This window comes from Zonotrichia albicollis, chromosome 5, assembly GCF_047830755.1.
Source record: "Zonotrichia albicollis isolate bZonAlb1 chromosome 5, bZonAlb1.hap1, whole genome shotgun sequence".
In the NCBI taxonomy this organism is placed as follows: Eukaryota; Metazoa; Chordata; class Aves; order Passeriformes; family Passerellidae; genus Zonotrichia; species Zonotrichia albicollis.
In genome coordinates this window covers 1,091,731-1,111,261 of record NC_133823.1, presented here as the reverse complement: position 1 = coordinate 1,111,261, position 19,531 = coordinate 1,091,731, and the positions used below count along the sequence as shown (strand labels likewise).

The window sequence follows — 19,531 nt, the reverse complement described above, 5'->3', positions numbered from 1 at the left end:
ATTTTCCAGCTCACTGTATTTGCTTCAAGCTTTCTGCCTTTTATAGAGGCATTATTCCTACATATGTCATCTTTTTTCCCTTCACAAAAAATCGCCCACTGATGTCTCTTTGTTAGAATACAACAAATCATAATTATTAGTCAACAGTATAAATGTCCACCACAGGACAAAAGCAAATCTGGGGCTTTTCCTTTGCTGAAAAACCCTTCGGTTTAGAGTTGCTTCCTACTTCTAGCCTATTTCATCTGCCAGTTGAAATACACAGTGACCTCTCCATATGGCACTTTCAACATACATAAAAAAGATACAGATGCACAAATGTTTTGTCTAAAGCTTGGAGAAATTGGAAAGCATCCTTCAGTTCCAATTTATTGTCTTTGCGCTGATACCATAATTTAGAAAAATTAAAATGTTCCAAAGTTTGTGTTTGATAATAACTAACATTTCTAAAGCAGTTTTCCAGATGCTCTTTTTGAAAAAATGGACTACATACATCTTTAGTATTAAGCAAAAGGGGTTTTTGTGAAGAAAAATACCAGTTACTGATGTCTATCCAACAATCAAATGTGCCCCTGTGTGGGCTGTACAAACTCATTCTCAGAACAGACCTGCTGATGACTGAGCCACTGCTTTCAGAAAATTTTTTTTTCCTTCAAAATCCTTCAGAAAGTTAGGTTGACTTTTTTAGCAACAATCCCAAAACATTTCAAATCATGTGAATAAAGATCTCAACTGATTTAACCAAAATAACATAGACATAACCACAGAGAGAAGAGTCTTTTATTTTCACGAAAAGGACACAGGTTCAATACCATAAAGTTCAGACCCCAAAATATGTCCTAAAATCTGAAACACAGACTTGATCTAAAATAAAAATCCAACCCCTAAGATGCTTTTGCTTCATCCTCTGCATTCAAGAGCTGAAACCACGAGATGCACACAATCAACTATTCTGCAATGTGTTGGTACCCACAAGCACTTTTACAGACCTGAAAGCATGAATTTACTGTTTTTCTGGAGGCACAGAAATAAGATCATCTTGCCAAGGTGTTGCACTCCCCTCTCCATCAGGGACAGCCCGTCCCAGGCATTGCCCTTCTTCTGCAAGCAGTGTCCAACCTCACAAACTCATCTGCAGCAAGGGATGCAGGTCAGTGATGTCCCAACAGCTGGCCCTGACAGGCCACAGCTGGATGAAGAGAATCTTTATGAGCAGCCAGGACATGCTGCTCCCAGCTACATTTCCAAAGTGGCTGAGTGGAATGTGTCATAGGGATGTAAAAATCTCCTGTTCAGGCATTTCCTCCTCAAGAGAAAAGCTTTTCTTGCAGGCTCTGGTGGCAGCACAAGCAGGTGATGTTGGGCATGTGTAATCCAAGCACAGAGACTGCTGGGAATGGTAATCCAAGGGGTTCCTTGTCCTAGAGCAGATGGGGCACCAGAATTCATAAAGACCCATCAGGGCTTTAAGAGCATCCAAAATCATGGCACCATCCCCTGACCAGGGCACAGCAACTTGGCTCCATCAGGAAAAGAAAAGCAGATCAAATTAAACTTTGCAGAAAGCAGATTTGAACAACACAAGTGGTTTGTCCTTTCATCTCCCATGACAGCAATGCCACTACATCTGTCTGAAGCAGTTTCTCTGCAGCAGCACCCTCAGACTGTAACTTGCTGCATGTGCTCTCTCCTTATCTCCAGAGGTTAAACCCAAGGTAATCTCTTAGAAACACACAGAATGCTGTCCTTGGACCATGTGCAGCACATCCCACACAAGCCCTGCTGATGCTGCATGATCACCAACCAGAGGAAACAAAGCACTGCAAGGTGACAGAAACTGGAGGTGATGTGGGAAATAAGAAATGTTCCGTAGTAATAAACTCAGAATATCTGACAGAAAAAAATTACGTTCCATTATGCCCCCTGGTCAGGGTGCTGAGCTCTTTGTCTCCCCACAATGCTTCCCCCAAAGGCTGATCCATCCTTTCCCCAGCTGCTCTCACAAACGCATCCTGTCCCATAGTAAATTCAGGATACTTAAGATGTGCTGCACTCCATCCACCAGAGCACCCAGTGGAGCATCCATCTGCTCCTTTCCCACTCTGATCCAGCTCCCACCTGGCTGGCACAGCCCACAGGCTCATGGCACAAGATGGGCATGGCAACCTGGGGCTCAGCTGGGAGCTTTCCACTGAGAGCCTGCCAACATCTCCTTGAATCCATTCTTCCCACTATGCTCTCCTGTACCCACAGCAACTGTGAAACCACTATTAATTATGTCCTTTTGCCTGACCCACTTATCTCAGAATTGCAGTATCTGGGATGGGCTAAAAACAGGAAAAACAATAAGGAGGGAATCTGCTCATTTTGCTTCCTGGACAACTCCTTTTAGAAAAGCCAACTCTGTTCTGATTTTCTCCACTATTTTTTCCTCTGTCTTTCCTTTCTTCTTCAACTTCTCTTCTGTATCTTCCTTTTGTTTCTCTCTGCAAGAAGAGGAATTGGGTTAGGAAAAAGGAACGATGGAGAATGCTGATCTAAACTGCTTCACATCTTCAAATATGTGGAGAGAAAATGATGGGGCGTGGGAAGGGAATGAAGCCCTGTGGGTTTTCTTTTCCAGATGACTTTCCTTCCTTCTGGCTCATGACTGAACGAGATATGAGAGAATAAGAACTGCTGGAGATTTTGGCAAATATTGAAAAGGAGAACATGCAACTACAATTATTTGGAGAAGAAGAAGCAAATGCTAAAGAAAAAATAAACCCCACACATACAGGCTATGGGCTTTTTCCAGAGGGAGAAGGTTTTGTTCAGTCTGAATTAAATGTGTGCATTTTTCCCATTAATTCAAGCGTGTATTTCATATAAAATTCACAAATACCTATGTCAAATACAGCAAGGAACACCAGCTCAGAGGCATCAGAAAGCATTCTTTTATTATAACAGAGAAGACACGCAGTTCTGTTTCCTGAAGGATGGCAAGGAACCAGAAAGAGATGAAAGCACAACCTTAACATTGCAACTAACAATGTTCAAATGTTCTTGCCTGCACATTAGGAGGCACCACCATGCATTTTCTGCTTACACTTATTTCTGCACAGAAAATAGCTTAAATAGCTTAAAACTGGCCCTGGTACTGTGCACTGCTGTCTGAAGCAGGGCTGGTTTGTGGTTCAGAAGAAAGGACCCTCATGGTAGAACCAGAGCACATGAGCATGCCTGGGCTGCTCCCACAGAAGGTGAGCTGTGCTCAGGGCCTGAAGCAGGAGGCACCGAGCTGGAGCTGCCCACAGAGATCCCCGTTCCCCTGGACTGGATGTGTCTGTGCTCAGGTCTGAGCTGGGGCTGCCCACAGAGATCCCTGGACTGGATGTGTCTGTGCTCAGGGCCTGCAGCAGAACACACCGAGCTGGAGCTGCCCACAGAGATCCCTGAACTGGATGTGTCTGTGCTCAGGGCCTGAAGCAGAACACACCGAGCTGGGGCTGCCCACAGAGATCCCTGAACTGGATGTGTCTGTGCTCAGGGCCTGAAGCAGAACACACCGAGCTGGAGATGCCCACAGAGATCCCTGAACTGGATGTGTCTGTGCTCAGGGCCTGAAGCAGAACACACCAAGCTGGAGCTGCCCACAGAGATCCCTGAACTGGATGTGTCTGTGCTCAGGGCCTGAAGCAGAACACACCAAGCTGGAGATGCCCACAGAGATCCCTGGACTGGATGTGTCTGTGCTCAGGGCCTGAAGCAGAACACACCAAGCTGGAGATGCCCACAGAGATCCCTGAACTGGATGTGTCTGTGCTCAGGTCTGAGCTGGAGCTGCCCACAGAGATCCCCATTCCCCTGAACTGGATGTGTCTGTGCTCAGGGCCTGAAGCAGAACACACCGAGCTGGAGCTGCCCACAGAGATCCCTGGACTGGATGTGTCTGTGCTCAGGGCCTGAAGCAGAACACACCAAGCTGGAGATGCCCACAGAGATCCCTGTTCCCCTGGACTGGATGTGTCTGTGCTCAGGGCCTGAAGCAGAACACACCGAGCTGGAGATGCCCACAGAGATCCCTGAACTGGATGTGTCTGTGCTCAGGGCCTGAAGCAGAACACACCAAGCTGGAGCTGCCCACAGAGATCCCCGTTCCCCTGGACTGGATGTGTCTGTGCTCTGAAGCAGGAGACACCGAGCTGGGGCTGCCCACAGAGACAACATCCTGAACTGGATGTGTCTGTGCTCAGGGCCTGAAGCAGAACACACCAAGCTGGAGATGCCCACAGAGATCCCTGTTCCCCTGGACTGGATGTGTCTGTGCTCAGGGCCTGAAGCAGAACACACCGAGCTGGGGCTGCCCACAGAGATCCCTGAACTGGATGTGTCTGTGCTCAGGTCTGAGCTGGAGCTGCCCACAGAGATCCCTGAACTGGATGTGTCTGTGCTCTGAAGCAGAACACACCGAGCTGGAGCTGCCCACAGAGATCCCCGCTCCCCTGGACTGGCTCACACATCCCTCCTCATCACCCACCTCAAACCAACACAGCCACCAGAACTGCAAACCCACCGACAGGGAATGCAGGCACAGAAAGTGAGGATTTATTTGAATATAAGCTGCTTTTGAGATGTCCTTCCATGGGTTTGTTCCCTTACGTGTGACCTCTGGGAAGGCAGGAAGGATGCACTCAAAACCTCAGTCACTGTTAGTTTGCAGAGCTGATACCATCCATGCAATACATGTACTACACACACCTGATTATTTGCCTCCACCAAATGCATCAGAGAAAACAACTTGTTTGGTTTTAACTCATTTACAATGGAGGAATCTTGCACTGGGAGAAGAGCTTTCCATAGGAACAGGGTTTGCACTTTGTGACGTTTTCAGAAAGGCCTAAGAAATAATATAAAATAACAACTATTTCTGCCTCCTGCCAGGCTTGTTGGAGTATTTTAAAACAGCTCTGCTAAAATAAACCAAGTTTTTTTTCCTCCGAACAGATTTCCACCAGGGAACCAAATCTTACCCTTATAAGGCTACAGCAAAACAAAAGTCCCCAAAAAAGTACAAAATCTAGTCCATTTTTTAACTCAGGAAACAGGAATATTAAGACATAACAGGTTTAAAATCAGAATTAGCAATAATCAGATGCTTCAGAAAATAATGTTCCCAAAGATCACCTTCTGGTCCTTCACTCCACTCCTCTCCATCTAGTGAGACCTTGAACTGTTAGAGCTACACAGCTGAAGCAGAGATTTTAAATCCACAGCCAGGATTCAGACTTTACCCACTGCAATGTTTCACACACACAGAAAGGGTTACTTTCACCATTAAAGAACTCAAACTGTTATGGCAAAGCAGAAATTATTTCAACAACTTCACCTACAAGGAGTGATCATCCCTCTGTATTAAAACACCAATATACACAAAAAGAAAGGAAAACCTCTTAGTGTTAAACACCGGAGAAAGATCTTAAAAATAATGGACTCTAAAATAGTGTACAAGAATCTAAAATAATGCCTGTGCTAAGCTAACACAGAAATCAAACTATTTGAAAAAAAAAAGAAAAGCCAATGTTTAATATTAATGTTTTGGTTCTCTCCAAGGCAGGACAAACTGCAGGGGGAAGAAAAGATTGCAAAGCAAAGGTTGTTTGTTTTGTTTTTTTTTTTTTTTTTTTAATTTTACCAAATTTCTGCTCTGGACCATATTCTATTTAAGAAATTGCATGAGAAACACATTGCTCCCAGACTGAGTTGAACCTCACCCAAGGTTAAGCGAACACCAAACACAGACCACTTCCTTTGGGTTCTTGGTATAAAACAAAATATTACCAAAATCTGCTGCAACAAAGGATGCTGCTACAGCAGCTCGTCCGAGCAGTTCCATGGCTGATGCCTGCAGTGTTCCAAGCCTGGGTAAATAAACTTTAAAGGATCTTGGGAGAAAAAAGTTATTTTCATGCTCTTTTTCTTCATTAGCCGACACTATGAGTTGGGTTGTATAAAAGATTTTACTGTAGCACATACAAAGGCAGCGGCACACCAGCGAGCACTTCATTAATTAAAAGCCAGAAAAGGAAGTTTGCTAAACGAAGCAAATGTTCTTATCACTCCTATCTATATTCATTAAAACTGACAGGAAACCAAATATCACCATCTGTCTACTTGCAATAAAGACACTAAAAACAGCTCCGGGGTAGAAGAATAATATAAAGTATAAAACTGCAGTTTTTCAAGTTTCAGTTTTAAATGGACAAGAGAGAAACTGATGTCAGACAAGGGAGAATGAAGGATGACAAGGAGCTGGTACATGAGACTGAAAAAAGAAATTACGTGCTTTAGAATATAAACTGAAGCCCCTTTCAAATCTCAGAAAACAAACAATAAGCTAAAGTTTGCACTGTCTTTTTCATACAGGTCAATGGGTCTGGAAAAAGCCAAGTGTTGCAACGGCAGCTCATTTGCCTACTTACAAATAACTGCTACCAAAACCAGTCAGAAAATTGTATTATGCAAGATAAACTGCAAATTTTTAATGGTCAAGCAAGTCCCAGGAAACACTTGTGTTCTATTACGTCTTGATACACCCTCTTCAGATTTACAGAGATCATTCTTTTAATTGTTCCTATATTTGGATTTTGCTTTTAAATCAGAAACCTGATATGAAATTGAGTAAGATTTGATAAAAGGAAAAAGATGGCAGAGGTCCTAACTTAGCTATGAAAAGAAATACCAGGCTGGGCTCACACAGCAGTGGCAGAGGTCAGCTGAAGGTCGCTGATTTAAGGTATTTCCCAGCATTTGTACAATTCCTACCTTCTAGTAATCACTCTTTTTTTTTTCTTTTTTGCACTGCAGGGGAAAGGAAAGAAAAAACAAATAGATGGTAATAAGATATTTAATGACAGAAATGAAAATAAACTACTGCTCACACTCTCAAGAGTACAAGTCCCTGTCGTTAATTCTGCGCTATTCCCCAGCTGCATTTTGCATGGCAATGAAAAGCACTTCCAGTTCCTCTCAATGCTGCATAAAATATTAGCTCCACAGTCACAGTTTTTAAGACTAAATAAGGTTAAAGTAATTTAAGGCTGAGATAAACAGCAAAAAAAGAAAATTCATTGTTCAAAGTCTCCCAGCCCCCTGTGATGCCGAGGCACCAGAGCACATATGGTGCAGAGCAGATCCATGGGACCTTCAGGAAACACAGACGGGGGCAGCAGAGGAGGAGCAAGGGAGCTCAAGACTAAAGCGAAGCCAAATTGATTTTTATTATTAAGTTCTTCCAGGATAGTACTTTCTTTTTGTTTATTTTCTGTCCTAAGAACAGTAATTCATACCTCGAAACAGGCTCTCATTAATATTCTATGAGAATGCTTTTTTAGCCTCAATACAATTACAGCAGAGCAATTATTATTCTTCTGTTAATACTTTAACAATACTAACAGAACTATTAACAGCTCAGCATAATGAGGCATTTGTGAAACAGAGCTGTAAGGCTACTTCTGTTTACTAAAGAAACCACAACAGAATTACACAAGTTAAATAAAATCTGAGTGTAAAAAAGTCACTGTAAACTGATGTGCAAATGTGCCATCAGATTCCTTCCTGATTCTGAGGAATCTCCTTTGGAAAGTTAAGTCAATCCTGTACGGATATAGGACAACCAAACATTTTTAAGTGAAGGCTGAAATTCAATAGTAAATTCTTTTTTATGTTCAGTATATAACGGAGACATCTCTTTGTGCATGCCAATGAAATCATCAGGATGCTTAGAAAGGATTTGGTAGGCACACCTGGAGGTATGTAACAGAAGAGAAAATACAAAACCATCCATAAAAAATTCCTGAGTGTGCTGTAAAAATGCATCCAGGCTGATGCTGGAGAATGTTTGTTTATTCTAAGGTGGTTATACAGCATCTAAAACACACAAGAAACATTGCTGCAATGGGAGGCAAAAGTCAGTGTTGACATCTTACCTTTATAAACCTTTTAAGAAAAAGCTGCATAGTAAGGGCAACAAGCATAACCCAGATTATTAGATTTTAGAAAATTTTATTTTATATATGCCTTGTTAGAGCTCCTATTTTCCTACTGAGAGTAGTAACTGTGGAAGTTGCATTTAAAAGTATTTGCTAACAGAAAGCAAATGAATACTCAGGTTCTTCAGGAGCATGGATAATCAGTGGAAAAGGTGAAATTCTCTGGCAGAAAGAGAAAGCACAATTCACTCCTGTGGTTCTCCTGTCCACAGCTACAACAGTAACAGGGTGCAAATGAAAGCATCTTCCACAGCAGATAATGGAGAAAACCAGCCCCAGACTCCTTGGATCTGAGAATGAGGCTGGGAAAAGCTTCTTCAGTTCTTGGGAACTGAGAAAAGATCCATTTCCTACAATCCTCTTAAAAAGGTAAATGAAGCTGAATCCTGAATCACAGACTCTTGGTCCCTCCCGTTCCCATACTGGTGAAGCTGCTCCTGCACTATTTTCCTTTAATTATGGGAAACTGTTCTAATATCATATACACACAATACTACCACTATTCTAATTTATTTAATTATTAATTAATTATTCATTTAATTATGAAAATATCAACTCATTAAAGACCAGTATGGGGTTTTATTTAATCTTGTACCCACCTTGTCTGTGAGCTGATCAATCTCCTCTGCCTGGTCTGCACCCACAGATGAAGCTGTCCCTTCTGTCAGGTACCACCAGCAGCCCCTTTTGCTGGGTGTACCAACTCCCCTCCTTGCTCACAGGATTATGTGAACTGTGCTCAAATTCAGGACGGGTTTTGCCCTTTTGTACTCAAATGCATCCTCTTCTCTTCATGCTGCTACATACAATAAACCCTGGATTTGTCAGGTTTGATCCTAGCTTGCAGCGTGACTTATTTTGGTGAGCACTTTGCTTTAACACCTCCTCGCCCACTGCAACACCTCCTGGATATTATTCTTGAATTTGCTTTAGATAGTCAATAACAGCTTTCCACACACCTTTATAAAAGCTTCCCTTAAAAATCTCCTTTTAAGCGACTGTTCCAGTGAATATCCCAGTCACAACGCCCTCATGCCTTTTATTTAAAGTGCAGCAGCATCACCTCTGCTCAGCAGTGATGTAAGTAAGGCTTGTCACGCTTTTGCTCTAGAGCATTAAAAAACCTGACCCAAAACCAAGTCCCTCCTAAGTGTACCTTTTAATCCACACAAAGCCAAAACAATTTATTACTATTTACATTGCTTTAATAGCTTTTTTGAGTTGCTATTTCGATGGTCTTAGTAGTAATGACTGCAGCAAGCTGGAACAGGTTCACAGCACTAAAAATAAAACCTGGGTGTCTTGAAGCCTGGGAAAAATACAGCAATGCTCCAAGGGTGTCAGTACAAACCTGCAAAACAAATTTTCTACACAGACAACATTTCTTATTCATCAATTTGAATGGACAGATATTTGGAGACGGAGAATAATTCAGTTTCTACAGGTTTCTTGGACACTCCCATCACCACGCTCCCCTTTCCCACGTGTTTCTTCTCCCACACTTAATTTGTCTGCCCTCTGCTGTCTTGCTTGCCTTGAACCAGGCTCAGCCCAACTATTTCTGTGTCCTGGTTTTGCCTCTCTCCCCATGCCCCAATGATGAGATGCAGGCGATGGCTGAGCCCACCAGGACAAGGCATTTGTAAGCCCCAGTGCAGGAGGGCAGCAAGCCACCTTTTTTTGCCATTTCTTTACACTATTCTGTAATTATAGTCCCTTTTTTCTTCCCCTTTTTCCAGCCTATCCCATTATTTCTCTCTTTTACATACTATCCATTGTTTTTCAGGGTTTTCTCCTTTTTTTATCATCCTATCACCACCAGAGTCTTTAAGAGAAAGCTGAGGCTGTTAAGTGTCTCACACCTGTCATTTCAGCATTATGATTAGAAAGCAGAATCTGAAAATCCTGATGCCACCATAAAACTGGTAAACTAAGAAACCTCACCTTAGATTCCACCACTTTATCACTGCTCTTGTATGCTTCCCTAGATACCTGCTGATCACCATCAGAGACAGGATATTGAACTGTAAGTGCTTGCTCTGAATCACAACAGCTGTTCTTACAGATTTATTGCTGAAACAACATGGGTTCTGCCAGACCTAAGAGAATCAGCAAGAAATAAAGTTACAGACTCTTGTATTTTGCCACAAGTAGCTTTGGTATTTGGAAATCCCCTTTCCTTGTCCATGTTTGTTAGACTGTTATGCAAAGAGAGTTAATTCTGGTAAAGATTAACACAAATGCAAAGTACCCAGATGATTTCTTTGATTGTGATAGGAAACACTTAGATATGAAATTCAGCACCAAATACTTTCCAGCTTCTGAGAAACATGGGTGAAACTACTTTGAACATGATTAAGTTAAGAGCATCATCCTTATTAACATAAGAAAGAAAAACGATTTGTTGGAAAGCACTCACCATTTGAGGTGCTCCATAGTGTTTTCCAACGTTATTTTCCCAGAGACACCAAGAATGGTTTGGTTTTGTGGTTTGGGTGGGGTGGGGGAGAAGGCTGTCGATGTTTAGGGAAAACCTAGCAAAGCTTGCTGTGTTTGCTGATCCTCAGCTGCAGAGTGAGCGGCTGCTGGCAGCCCTAACTGCAAAACCCAGCTGCAGCACAAACTGTCATCATTTCATCCATTCAATCTACAATTCAAAACTTTTTTTAAAAACGTATAAAACAAAGAAACAAACTTTTAAAAACATTCCAAACAAACAGCAGAAGGTTTCCTCAATGGCAAAGTCCCAATCCCAGTTGGCCAAACCCTCCCAACCACATCCAAGTCAAACTGCAGTCCCCAGCAGCCCCATCTTGCCAAATGCAGAGCAAAGGGAACATCCAGAGGGCTGCAGCCCTGCGAGAGCACGGACACACCCAGGGCTGCTCTGCACTTCACTGCATTAAGGAATGCACTCACCTCTGTGCTCCAGCCTCAGATATTCAGGGGCTCCAGCACTGCACAGGAACTCAACAACCCCATTTCCTTCTCTGTATCATTAAATAAACACAGGCTCCGAGATGGACTCTATGGATTTATGTCCTTTCAAAAGAATTTAGTAATTGGAGGGGGAAAAAAATAAAACTCCAAGTAAAGTGAGCAGTTCAAAATGCGCAGTAAATAGTTTTGAAAGCAATGTTCTCATCTGGGAGCATTGCAACAGATGTTTATCATGAGCTACTGCAACAGTTAATCCAACTCCCAGCCAGATTACCTCTTTGCCTTTGGAAACCAGCCTTTTTTCCATGGGCAACTTACAGAAAACAAGGGGATGTGCCAGAACTGACAGCAAGCAGTTAACTGAATGGAGCAGGAGGGAAAAATCCATAAAGCCCAAGTAAATAAACTGATATCTGGCCCAAAAGACTTAGCTGAACAGGTGTATGTGTGGGTGGGTTTGGAAGGAAAAAAATAAAGAAAAACATTTAAACAAAGCCTCCATTGACATTCTGGTCACTTAAGTGGGTACACACAAAACGAGCCAAACAACATTTTGAACAAATCAGCAAATAATGGATTTCTTCCCTTTTTATTTTTTTTTGAGAGGGTAGGAAATATGATTATTGAACTTGGATTTCAAAATTATTGTGGTGCCAATAAACCACAGCAACAACTCAGAGGTTATTCTATTCTAAAATACTCTGAGGAAGAATGAAAAAAGGAAGGTACAAAACTACAAATGCAATCTGGTATTTACTCCTCAAAGATACAAATGCAAATCACAATTTAAAGCATCATTACTGCTGGGAGCCACAGGTGCTGCTGAGGTTTCACAGCCTGGCACTGCCTCCTGCAGCCCACACCTTCCCTGGGTGTTCCCAGCTGTGCTCACACCACAGTCACAAATTCTGGAAACTTCTGTCTAAACTTCCTCCCTTACCGAAGAAAATCTCAGCTTGTTGGTTGTTTTCTCTCTTAAACAGACAGAAAAACAAATGCCAATCTGTCCAGTGTAAGAAAGATGTAAAGAGATTTTGTTCCTCTAATTGCTCAGCAGAACAATAAATGAATAAAGAGCTCTAGGAAGTCCTTTCCACTCGGCAGTATTTCTGCTGGTAATGCAAAACAATTTTCCTTGGTACTTCTCTTAATCAACAAAAACAACAGCAAGCATTACCAGTCCTTTCATATTTGATGAAGGGATTGATGTTATTTATTCAAGAAAGTCTTTGTAAATATTCCTTCCCTTCTACAAAGACCAATGACCACAGAGCCAGTGGCTGCAGCACCTCCACTCAGCCCTTGGCCCTTCCAGGCCATTGGAACAGGCACCCATTGGTGTGTTCACTAAAAACAACCATTTGCAGCCTGTCTTTTTAAGGGTTTTCTTTTTCCCCCCCATATATCAAAAGTCATGAGTGTCAAGGGAAAGTTTTTGTTTTCTAAATTTTTGGTATTCCAGAGAAATATATTGTCATTGCATTCCACAAATCCTGCCAAAAACGTCTTTTGTGTTCACAGCTTCAATGTTGATGATAAATTTTAAACACTAACAGTACAAAGTATGATTTAAATCAGAGCCTAAATCATAAATGTAAAAGTAATTTAAGCTAGTGAACTGGAAACCTTAATTTAAATAATCTCATTTTGCCACTATAGTTTTCCTAAAGACCTATTTGCTTTCAATGGTTGTTAGTTCTCATTGAGAAGGTAAATAAACTACATACATCTATTAAAATTATTATGAAGCCTAATATATTCCACATCTTTTATTTTTACATTTTATTAAGTAGACAATTCACTAGGCAATTATTTTTTTAACTATGATTCCTAAGTGCTTCAAAGATATTTAGTGAGTCCTAAAGCACCTTTTATAATGATGATGATCCCCATTTTATAGAAGGATAACCCAAAGAAGAGACAATTAACTAGTCCTGGCTCTTTCCTTCACCACATTAAACTAGCTCTAAGGTAACATGATTGATCTCCACTAGAACAGCAACCTGTTACACATAATTTTTCACTCTGACTGAGCAATTGTAATAATTTGTAATTATTGATTAAGAGATCAATTAGAAGCAAATAGTCAGGTAGCAGCAGAAGGCTGAACTAAATATCTGTGCAAGAGTCAGGAAGTTTTGCTGGATGGTCTCACCAAGATATGACACTTGGAACTATTTTTACTCCATCTCCTAAACCATGGATGCAAAGGTAGCACACGGCACATTGTGCTGCTGCCTTCCCAACACCACAGCTTGCTTGATGAGCAACCTCAATTATTCTGCCCTGAATCACAGCAAAAATAGCATTGAGCACTGAGATCTCTTACACAGCCCAAGAGAACACACCAGACTCCCCAAGTTGTACAACTTCTAGTTTGAGGACTCATTTGTTAATATGGCGCCTTGAAATGTGCAGCATGTTGTGCCAACAGCACTTAGGGTCAATGTTTCAGGGCCATTTCTGTGTTCTGAATACTGCTCATCCTGCTGTGCCAGGCTGGGACCTCACCTTTGCACAGTTTCTTTCCTGAGGGGTAGCAGCAGCCTGGAATGGTTACTAGTCAATACAGGCCTTGTACGAAAAGGGGGAGAAGTGCTACAGAATTATTTGCAACATTTTTCCACAGTCTCTCATCTTTGTGCCCATTTTTCATTGTGCCCTCAGTTGGTCCATGACAGGAACCGCACCTTTCCAAAAGCACATCCTGATGTCTCCTCCCAAGCCAGCCCTTACCAAACAGGAGCAGCAGTGATCCTGGAGCTACTCTACCCTCCTGTGAACCTGCTTTTCCCTAGGATGCACACAAAAATTGTAGCAGGTAGGCATTAATGATCATTTCTGAGCTTAGCCAGCAGTGGCAAGAAGCACCCTCCATCCCACGGTACAGGAAAATAAACCAGTAAGAGACACAGTGGTCTATGAAGAGACAGAATTAATAGGAGTGACCACAAAATGCCAGCTCTTCCCCTCTGGTAAGGGAGTGACCACTACAGGGATGCAGAGCAGAAGGGTCTCGAGGAGACTTCCCATTGCTTGGTCCAGCTGGATTCCCATCCCACTGCAAGTCCTCATCTGTAGCTTCAGGGCAGAGAGCGCTGTTCCCTCCAGGATCAATTCCAGCACTGTGTGCCCGGCCCCAAAGCATACCCCACCAAAGGCCCCACACACACAGCGAGTGTTTTGCCCAGGAGCTGGGGGCTGACAGGGGCTGCAGGCCAGGTGTTATGAACAAAAATTCAGTTAATATTTTTTTTGTGAGAAAGAGTTGCAGGGGGGCAGCCAGGTCTCAGGCGCTGCCAGGATTCTTAGTGCTTTGTTATTGTAATACCGAGTCGTTAAGGCTTATCTCCTTCTTTTGTATTAGTAAAAAGCCTGGCTGGGCGCGGTGGACCCTTCCCCCGAGGCTGTGCTCTCTTACAACATAGGGAAGACACCTGAGAGGGTGGGGGGGGTTATGCAAAGTGACTCCAAAGTCCAGAATGCTTTGTGGGACCCTGACTCGAAATGCAACGAGAAAACCCCAAAAACAACGCGCCAAATAAGAGTTGAGAGACTAAGGTGATGCCTGGATGTGAGGAGCCAAGTGCTGAGCCTGCAGAGATGCGGAGTCCCTCTCGCCCTGACCATGGGAGTCGTCCCCAGCGCCGAGACTGAGGGGACCCCACTGACAACGCAACATCTGACGGGGACATCACGCCCTAAAGCTCCCACGAGGACTGGATCCCCGAGCTCTGCCCCTAGTGGACGGAGCTGCGCATATCCTCCTCCTCTGAGTCGCCCTGGGAGACACGACGGGGACTGCAGCCCTGCCGAGCCACCCAATCCTGAGCTGATCACTTTTAATAAAGGCATTAAAAAGGAGAAGAAGTCTCCTGGCCCTGTTTATTTCACCAGGGAGCTGCCCTGGCAGCAGCAGCGGCATTTCCTGCCCAGGCTGCCCAGGGAGATGCGGGCAGGGAAGCAGCCCACGCTGGCTTGGTCCCTGGTTCCCGGCCTGCAGGCAGGCTCCAGCCAGGGCTGCCCAGGGAATCACCCCACGCTGGCCTGGTTCCTGGTGCCCGGCCTGCAGGCAGGCTCCAGCCCATGCTGCCCAGGGAAAGAGCCCCACGCTGGCCTGGTTCCTGGTGCCCAGCCTGCAGGCCGGCTCCAGCCCATGCTGCCCAGAGAAGCAGCCCCACGCTGGCCTGGTTCCTGGTGCCCGGCCTGCAGGCAGGCTCCAGCCCGTGCTGCCCAGAGAAGCAGCCCCACGCTGGCCTGGTTCCTGGTGCCCGGCCTGCAGGCAGGCTCCAGCCCGTGCTGCCCAGGGAAGCAGCCCCACGCTGGCCTGGTTCCTGGTGCCCGGCCTGCAGGCAGGCTCCAGCCCGTGCTGCCCAGGGAAGCAGCCCCACACTGGCTGGTCTCTGGTTCCCAGCCTGCAGGCAGGCTCCAGCCCGGGCTGCCCAGGGAATCACCCCACGCTGGCTGGTTCCTGGTGCCCGGCCTGCAGGCAGGCTCCAGCCCGGGCTGCCCAGGGAAGCAGCTCCACACTGGCCAGTTCCTGGTTCCTGGTGCCCGGCCTGCAGGCAGTGCTGCCCAGGGAAAGAGCCCCACGCTGGCTGGTTCCTGGCTCCTGGTGCCCGGCCTGCAGGCCGGCTCCAGCCCGGGCTGCCCTGCCTCCATCCAGGCTTCTGCTGCCGCTGCTGCTGCTGCGGGAAGCGAGGGCTCCGACGGGAGCGCCGGTCCCACAAGGCAGATGTTGTGTAAATTCATCTTTCATCAAAACAGTTAATTGTGACAAGAGGGCTATAAAATTCCTTGTACTGCTTAAATTATTTCTCCACTTAGAGCAACTCTACTACCAGGAAATGTTACACATTGCACTTTATACCCAACTGGCAGCACTCAGTGATAACATTACGGCTCTGTTAAATAACAGATATAAAAATCACAGATCTTTAAAAAGTAGAAATTAATTTTTCTCCCGTCATTCAACATAACCATTTACAAACAAACATGCCATGCAATTGTCGTTAAAAGTTTTCCAATCTAGCGCTGCATGTGTTTAAATATGAAAATTACACTTCTGAAATAAACATTGCTGCTATCAGGGAAAAGTGCTACCATAAGTCACATCACTATAAGACAGAAACTGACACCATGAAGACTCAATAATCCCTCACATTTCACCAAGGGAATGTTCTCTTTCCATCCATCAGGGTCATAGTAAAAGGAAAAACGCAAACAAAAACCAGCTACAAAACAACAGGGCAGCACCTGCTAAAACTTTGATTGTTTCAGACCCATAAGTAGGTAAAACAAGAAATTCAGAGACTCTTTTGTAATGAATGAATGGTTTATCCATATTATTGGTGCCAAACCTCCAGTAATCCATGTTTAGCAAATTCATACAATTAGGAAAAAATATAACCCCCAAAAAACAACTTTCACTTTTTCTAATCTGACCTTTTTTTAATTTATTAGAAGTTTATTATCTATTCATACCTGGAAAACACATTCTTTAGTAACATCTCCTTTAGATATTAAGTCTACACTCAGCAACATCTAGAGTCAGAAACAACAAGGTTTTCTGCGGATCACAAGATCTCTACCTGGTACCAAAAAAGCAACCCAGCACTGTGCCAAAGGGAAAGGAAAGCCTTCAGCTGCTCCCCTCACCTGCCCGGTGAGCAAACAGGCAGCAGGCGTGCAGGTCACCCAGCTCCGCAGGGCTCTCATCATCTCTCATGTTCCTGCTCCCACCACAAGCAGGCAACGCCTGCCAGCCTGGCTGCACTTTGTTTACACAGCATTAGACACCAGAATTTGCTACTTAGGCTAAAAAAGCCTCACTAGGTATCACACAGACCTAGACCTTATTTTGTCTGTTTTCTCAGGATGTTCTGAAAGAAGTTTATATAATGCATGAAAATTATGCATGCCATTATGTAACAAAATCAAAGTGCCATGAAATGTACACATGGGTAGTTCTACTTTCAAGCAGCAATAGCTGAACTGTTGCTGGCTTCATTTTACAAGTACAGATCACCTGTATAAACAGCATTTATTTAATCATAATAATTACAATTTATACATAACTCTCTGACCTTGTCACCTACTCAAGTAATCACAGGCACCTCATTATAACACACTGATAATTTCACGTTAAACTCCCTGGGTGTTGCTCATTTCAGACGATTTGGGTAGGTGATCAGAGAACTGCGGGTGCACACATTTTCCCTGGGAGATGACACATCACCAGTGGTGCAACAGGTGCTGTTCCTGGTCAATTTCCTTTTTCCCAAAAGGATGTCCCTGTCCCGGTGCCTGCTGGCAGTCAGGATGTTTGTGCACCCATGGGTGCTCGGGCAGGAGCTGAGGCCGCTCCACTCTGGGGCAGTGCGGCTCCTCTGGCCACCTCCCTCACCCCAGAGGGGCTGGGGCTGCTCCTGGGTAGGGCCCGGCTGAAATTCTTCCATTACTCCATGTAAAAACCTCTATTGATTCTCACAGCTTCAGGCTAGCAACAAAAAAATTAAGTTTTTAGGCCTAGCAACAGAGCTGGCCCCACAAGCATCCTTCTGCCTCTGCAATGCACAGCAAGGGGTTAATCACACATGCAGGTGTAAATCTCACTGACTACACGGTCAGAACCATTGATTTTAAACCAAATTCTATATAAGGCACCTTAACGGTTCAGCAGCAAATTTAGTTGAAAGAACCTGCTCGCACTGACTGCTGAATGGCCATAATCAATTATTTCTATCCAAATTCTCCACTTCTCACACATCACAGAAATGGTTGTACAAATATACTACAGCTTGCAGTACCATCTCCAGCTGGGGATGCTCAGAGAGTATTTAAATTCCCAGCTAACTACTAGATGGCACAGAAATGACAGAACCCAGTCCTAACTGCAGCCTTATGCAGAGAAAAATGCCACAGAGAAAAAAGTTGCAAAATCTGTCAGCAGATTTCTCTCTCTGAAAACGTATCTCCGTCAGAAATAACTTTTGCCACGAAAACCAACAGGAAACTCAGAACTTAAAAACGTGGATGTGGTTTTTATAAGATGTTAAATATACAGAAGAAATACAATAAATACAGTTGGTTGTAAAAGAGATCATGAAAAAGAAAGGAGATATATTGCAAAATAACAGAGCTAAATTCGTCCATGAAGCGTATAAGAGATTTACAAGGCAAGATAAAAATAGAGAGTATTTAACTTCATATTTGTTATTTTAAACTCAAACCAAAGTGTGTTCAGATAACCGCACCTAACCACATCGATTTCCAATTAACCGAAGGGGAGGTACTGAATATTCGGCAAATCCGCAGAAACAACTTATGGGAAGAATGCCGGCGTTCCCTCTGGGATGTGCCAACACCCCCAGCCGATTGCCATTGACTTTCCGCAATTCCGCACACGCCAAGCTCCATTTCCCAGCCGGGGGCACCGCAGCGCCAACTCCGCGCCCGCCAAGTTGGCGGCAGCGCAGCGCCGGGACGGGCGGCAGGGCCCGCACCGCTCCGGACCGGGGCTCCGGGAGGGACCGCGGAGAGCGCGGCCCGGCCGGGATCCATCCCATCCCCTCCGCTCCCGGGGAAACTCTGCCGCTGCCCCCGGCAGGCACAAAGAGCCGCAGCCCCCGAGCAGCGGGCGGGACGCGGCCGGCGCTGCCCCCGGCGCGGCGCTGGCGCAGCCCCCGCCCAGAGGCCGCCGGGGGGTGCGGTGCAAAAATAATTATTGGAAAAAATATAAAAAATTTAAAAAAGAAAGAAAGAAAGAAAGAATAACCATGGTGGCTCAGGACGGTGCGCAGGGATGGGGCACCGCGCCGGGCACCGAGCGAACAGGGATCCATCCATGCTCCCACCCACCCGCGCCGCCCGCGCATCGCCCGCACGCCCACCTTGCATCCCGCCCGCCGCCGGCTCCACACCGGAATCCGCCACCGCCGCCGCCGCTGCTGGAAATACGGGGCAGGCGGGCGGACCAATGGGGGCGGAGAGCGCCGCGGCCGCAGCCAATGGCGGCCCCCCGCCGCCGGCGCCCGGCCAATCAGAGCGCAGCTCATTAGGCGGCGGCGGCCGGGAGCGGCGGGGGCGGGGAGCGGTTCTGGGCGCTCCTCGCCCGCCCCCCGCGATTAATTCTTTTCCTCCCTTTTTCCTCCGGCTTTTCCTTCCCCACCCGCGATTAATTCTTTTCCTCCCTTTTTCCTCTGGTTTTTCCCTCCCCACCCCGCCTTGGTTTTCCCCACCCTTTTTCTTTCTTGTTTTTTGTTTTTTCTTATTTCTCTCCTCTCTCTCGCTCCCCTCTTTTAACTTCCTTCTGCCCTTGTTATTTTAGGCAGGGCCTTTTCCCGGATTTTTTATGCACTCCCCCCACTGTACATTAATTATAGACACCAAAAGCTTGGGGAGCCCCCAGGGAAGTTGTTCTGTTGCGAGGGGAAGGATGCTCTTGCCCAAATCACCACCGATGGCGGGGAAGCACCAGACATTGATATTTCAGAGAACCCGAAAAGATGAGGGGATAGAAGCCAATAGAACGAGTCCAGCCAAAATCGGAGCTGGTTTTG

The 19,531-nt window shown here is 45.0% G+C and overlaps 1 protein-coding gene across 6 annotated transcripts in view; it reads right to left on the bottom strand.

Annotated features, from left to right (window-relative positions):
* CTBP1 (C-terminal binding protein 1) overlaps positions 1-19,531 on the bottom strand; it is a 233,459-nt gene that overhangs the window by 130,944 nt on the left and 82,984 nt on the right. The window contains exon 1 of one of the 6 annotated variants that reach the window (XM_074540490.1): positions 18,863-19,010. The exons of 4 other annotated variants lie outside the window; for them this stretch is intronic. In XM_074540490.1, the coding sequence (XP_074396591.1) occupies positions 18,863-18,869 (7 nt within the window). In that variant the 5' untranslated portion in view covers positions 18,870-19,010. Of the gene's footprint in view, positions 1-18,862; positions 19,011-19,531 lie in introns of those variants that run through there. One more of the 6 variants, XM_074540492.1, reaches the window with a different exon arrangement.